Source organism: Babylonia areolata, chromosome 7 (genome assembly GCF_041734735.1).
Source record: "Babylonia areolata isolate BAREFJ2019XMU chromosome 7, ASM4173473v1, whole genome shotgun sequence".
Lineage (NCBI taxonomy): Eukaryota > Metazoa > Mollusca > Gastropoda > Neogastropoda > Buccinidae > Babylonia > Babylonia areolata.
The window spans coordinates 49,056,917-49,061,875 of NC_134882.1; the positions used below are offsets into that span (position 1 = coordinate 49,056,917).

Consider the following 4,959-nt stretch of genomic DNA (forward strand, 5'->3'; position numbering starts at 1 on the left):
TTGTGTTGTATTGTATTGTTGTTTCTGTTTTGTTGTTGTTGTTTTTTCAGACAAGGACGATTCCTTCGATGCCACAAGATGCTGCTGTTTGAACAGACGAATTTCCTTGTCATTTGTGTTTAACAGTACTGACAGAGCAAAAGCGAACCAACCCCGAAAGCAGAATTATGTCATAATTACGCGATGTGAGATGACCGCATACAACTTTGAAGTAAGCTGTCACTGCGCTGGGATCTGCTGTGCAAGCAGACGGGTGTGGGTGGTTGTCAGCTTTTCGATGGACATGCATTGCTTTTGATAAGTTCTAACGGGAATAACAGATTAGTGACGGGTCTGTGGTTCATAAAACAGTTGCAACTCATCGGCAAAGGGCGGACAATGACTGATTTTTACATGCTTGGAAAAAGACTGAGTGAATAGAATCATAACGACTTGTTCTTTTGAATGCGTCGAAGAAAACATTGCTTGCAAAGGATTCATTAGCATTTTACATATTGTAAAGCATGAAGAAAACCATGCAGAAGTCTGAATGGGCTCGATTTTTCGGAGCAAAAGCAAGAATGTTTTTTGTTTGTTCTATATGTATTTGAATGAAATGGCTAGCCTTAGTGCTCCCCTAGTTCAGTCCGGTTTCAGTATATTTCTCAAGGTGTCTCTGCGTTCGGACAAATACATTACACCATATCTGCCTGGGTGATGCGTGACATCAGCATAACCCAATGCGCTAGTCAGACCTTGAGTGCATGCATATATTTGTATGCCTATCAGAGTGGATTTCCTCTGCAGAATTTTGCCAGAAGACAACACCTTTGTAGCCATGGGTTATTTTAGTAGTTTCTACCTGCGAAAAACGATGAAGGTGTGAAAATCGATTGGTGTATGTGATCGAGTCCTAGTTTCTGAGTTGCACGGAATATCAATGCCGAAGGCAAAGTTTTCTGCTGTGGAGATACTCACTGCAGTATTACATTAGCCCTAGTTGTATCTTCTGAAATATCTTCGAGAACGTCCCATAACTTCTTTCACCTTTTTCACCTCGTTTGCAATAATTGAAGGAAGCGTGCATGCATGCACACACACACACACACACACACACACACACACACACACACACACACACACACACACATTCGTTGCTGAAAGAGGGGGTAAGAATGGAAACGGGATAGAGGAAAATGGGAGAGAGACAGACAGACAGACAGAGAGAGCACTGAATCACACATCACATGATTCCAGCAGAGAACGCTTCAAAGTTTGTGGCTATGCTTTAATGTCCAAAAGACCTGCTGTTGTCAATGTAAGCCCTTCAAGCTCGTGCAGCACGTTCTCTGACTGCTCAATGCTTGTTGTAGCCAACACCATGGCTGCCGAAGCCGCCAAAGCCAAATCTGCCGAAGCCAGCTCCCAACCCAGCGCCGGCGTATCCATTGTATCCGGCGCCCTTGAACAGAGAAGAAAACAAAAATCAATATCTGGTCAATCAATATAGATGAGCCTGATTGCAATCTAATGTAGCAGACCGAGTTTCGAAGATCATATCTGCTCGAAAATCGAGAGGAAGCCTGACCCACACATCAACCCAATGAACAGGTCAGCCCCCGAGTCTACGGTAAGGCTGACCGGACCATGACTTTGAGAGAGAAGACAGAGAAATAAATGTACTCTTTTCTCATCTTTCTGTCACTCTCTCTCTCTCTCTGTGTCTCTCTTTCCCTCTTCTCTCTCTCTGTCTCTCTCTGTTTCTGTCTCTCTGTCTCTGTCTCTCTCTCTCTCTCTCTCTCGCTTTCAAATCATCTTTGCACTGAAGCCTGTTGAAGACCATTTTGCAAGTAACTGATACATTTTCTAAAGTTTAACCCCACTTCCAGCCCAGGCCGCACTCCCACCTCTGAAACCAGCTTGTCATTTAAGACTTATCTTTACTTGTAAGAAGGGAAAAGGGTATTCTTCAAATAGTAGATTCGCAGTCAAGTGATTCCCGTGCAGCCGTACTGCAACACATAACCATACAATATTATACTATACCATACCATATACTACCATACCATATACATACAATACCACACCATACCATACATGCTGTACCATTTCATGCCATGCCAAACTATACAATACCATACCATACCATACCATACCATACCATACCATACCATACCATACCATTTTCCACTGCATAACACAACACAACACAATACAATATGGAATGACACCATACCCTACAACAAACAACATTTGGATGCAGTACCATTTCATCATCACTTAATTGACTATTGATTACATTCTAACTCATGGGAATCTTGAAAATGGAAAAAGCGTTTTGTTACCCTTCCCCGTTGACCATAGGTCAACTTTTTTTTAACCACACCAAAGTACACTTTGAAAAACAAACAGATATCTTGACAACGATTCACACATCTATAGAACTTCATAGCATACCCTGGCATAGCCGAAGCCAGCACCGTGAGGAGCACTACCATGGCTGTAGCCAGCACCGTGAAGAGCACTACCATGGCTGTAGCCAGCACCGTGAGGAGCACCACCATAGCTGTAGCCAGCTCCGTGAGGAGCACCACCATAGCTGTAGCCAGCACCGTGAGGAGCACCGCCATAGCCGTAACCTCCGTATCCATAGCCACGACCCACGAGTCCGTTGCCGTAGCCTGCGTATCCACTGCCGTGACCCAGATATCCGTTGTTGTAGCCTCTGCCTCCGTAGCCATAGCCGCCATAGCCCAGACCGCGACCCAGACCATAGCCTCCATAGCCTAGCCCGTGGCCTCCGTAGCCACGGCCTGCATAGCCTCCAAGGCCACGGCCATAACCAAGGTAGCCAGCGAAGGTGGTGCCCACAAGAAGGCAGGCGAAGAGGATCACTTTCAGCTGCAAATGAATTATTCAATGAATAAGTAAATAGATACATAGATAAAGGAAGGATGGAAGGAAGGGAGGAAGGGAGGAAGTATCTGTGAACTTAATTTACTTACAGCCTGCCCAGCCCATGACTGTCATGTACCAGTTTGCTGAGGACTGTGTTGTCAAACCACTGAAATAATACACAATCAGTTCAAAATCAAATCGGAGTTCGGAATCCTTTTAAAAAAAAAAATTATCTAAAAAAAAAAAGCAAAGGCCACGAAAACTCCAGTCCCCTGCACTCAGTCCTGTGCTGCCCTCTTCATCCTTTGCGTCTTTTTGAATCGTTGTTTTTATAAACTGACCAGCTGGGTTGGTATTTGTGTTTTCTCTGGCCTGAGTTGAAGACGGTCAATTTTCAAGTGAAAAAAAGAGAGAGTATTGACACCGAATAGACACGAGACTGCGCTAATTGGGACAGTGTCGTCTTTCCAAAAGTTAGCCTCTGGTTTACAACGTTGCTACCAACAAGCCATTGCATACACATATGAAAAATCAGGATAACAACAAGTGAACACACCCAGCTATTTCCTAACGAGTTCATGACTAGATGTCGCACAAAAATCTTCGCAGGTCTTTCTACAACAGGATATTGTTTGACCAGATTTCCTTACATCTGCACAACAGAGTTTGGTCACCTATGTCACCAACCGCGCCACTGACGTCATCATGCATGTTGGCTGGCAGTCATGTTGCCTATACAACGGGATACTTTTCAACAACGTTAAAGATAGCGTTACGATTTGATATTGATCAAACGCTTACAACTGGTTACTGTTAAAATGTTCCATAGCTTGCATTGTAATCGGACACTACTCAAACGCGTTACAGAAACTTTTATAGCTCAGTACCGCTTGACCACACTGTAGGTAATCCTCGGTAAGCCGTGCATTCCTGCATGTAATGATGGACACTGTGTTGACATCCACGTTTACTTAATATATTTGAATTAAAGAGAGTATTGGGGGAAAACACAACAACAAAATAATAATAATAATGGGTTCAGTGAATGCCAGAGAAAGAAACGTATTCCATTGCAAGACTGTGAAACTGTTTTAATACAACCCCACTGTTTGTGACGGGCGCAGAGCCAGTCTAAACGTTTTACAACTGATAACACATATGTTAGGCAAATAAACTAACTGACGAGTTTTTAAAGCCACTTTTTCTTTGCTGCCAAACTGTTCTGTCTTGTAAGTGAATAAACAATGTCTGCCTTCTTGAGAGAAGACAGTGAAAAGACTCTTTAAGAAAGACTTTCTTCCTTACCATGATGAAGAAGAGGGCTGTAGCTTCAGACACTCGGAAACGAAGGACAAGATCTGCGGTGGATGGCAAGATGCTCAGGAGCGAGTTTGGCGGCCCTATTTATCCTGGTGAGAGCGAGAGCAACAAACTTTTATCACTCTGCTTGTGCAGTCCCTGGTGCACGATTGCACTTTTACGAGCAACGTTATTGTCATTGAATAAATCACAGTTATATTAATGGACTAGGTTGTAAAATGAAAACCTTTACATCCACTCCTCTCATAGAATGGCTGGATGAATGACTCCATCAGTTTCCTTTCCTCCCTCCCAGTCTCTCTCCCTCCCTCTCCCTCTCCCTGCCACTCCTTCCCCTTCGTTTTTTCTGTCTTTCCTTCAGTACCTTTACATTTACATTTCTCTCCTCTTCCCCCTTCTTCTTATTGTTCAACTTTATTTCTTCTTCTTTTCCTCCTCTTCCTCTTCATCTTTTTCTTCCTCTTCTTCCTTTTCCTCCTATTCCCCCTCCTCCTTTTCTTCTTCTTTCTCAGTATTTTGCTCTCTTCGACATTTTCTTTTTTATTCAAGTGTATTTACGGCTTCACTCATTCAGAATCGGAAACGGGTTATTGCTATTTAAGCAACAGAATATGATCGCAATGACGTATATATATTGCAATTTGTGATCCACAAAAGGAAAATAAACGAAGAAAGATTTGCATTCACTTGCTGTTCAGACGTCAACTTATTTTCAAGACAGACAGGACAGATGGGATAGAAGTGACACAGTTTCTGATTTGA

At 43.1% G+C, this 4,959-nt stretch overlaps 1 protein-coding gene across 1 annotated transcript; it reads right to left on the reverse strand.

Moving 5' to 3' along the window:
* Positions 1 to 1,252: 1,252 nt before the first annotated feature.
* On the reverse strand, positions 1,253 to 4,315 carry LOC143284293 (uncharacterized). The gene is made up of 3 exons (XM_076590993.1): positions 4,183 to 4,315; positions 2,437 to 2,880; positions 1,253 to 1,441 (listed from the first exon to the last, which is right to left on the reverse strand). Exons 1-3 carry the CDS (start codon positions 4,183 to 4,185, stop codon positions 1,337 to 1,339), a joined length of 552 nt encoding a protein of 183 aa, XP_076447108.1. The 5' UTR covers positions 4,186 to 4,315; the 3' UTR covers positions 1,253 to 1,336.
* Positions 4,316 to 4,959: the final 644 nt, after the last annotated feature.

Excerpts from the sequence above, each read along its gene's own strand:
- LOC143284293 (XM_076590993.1), bottom strand. Across the intron at positions 1,442-2,436 it reads CTGGCTTCGGCTATGCCAGG|GGCGCCGGATACAATGGATA; the intron begins GTATGCTATGAA and ends TCTCTGTTCAAG.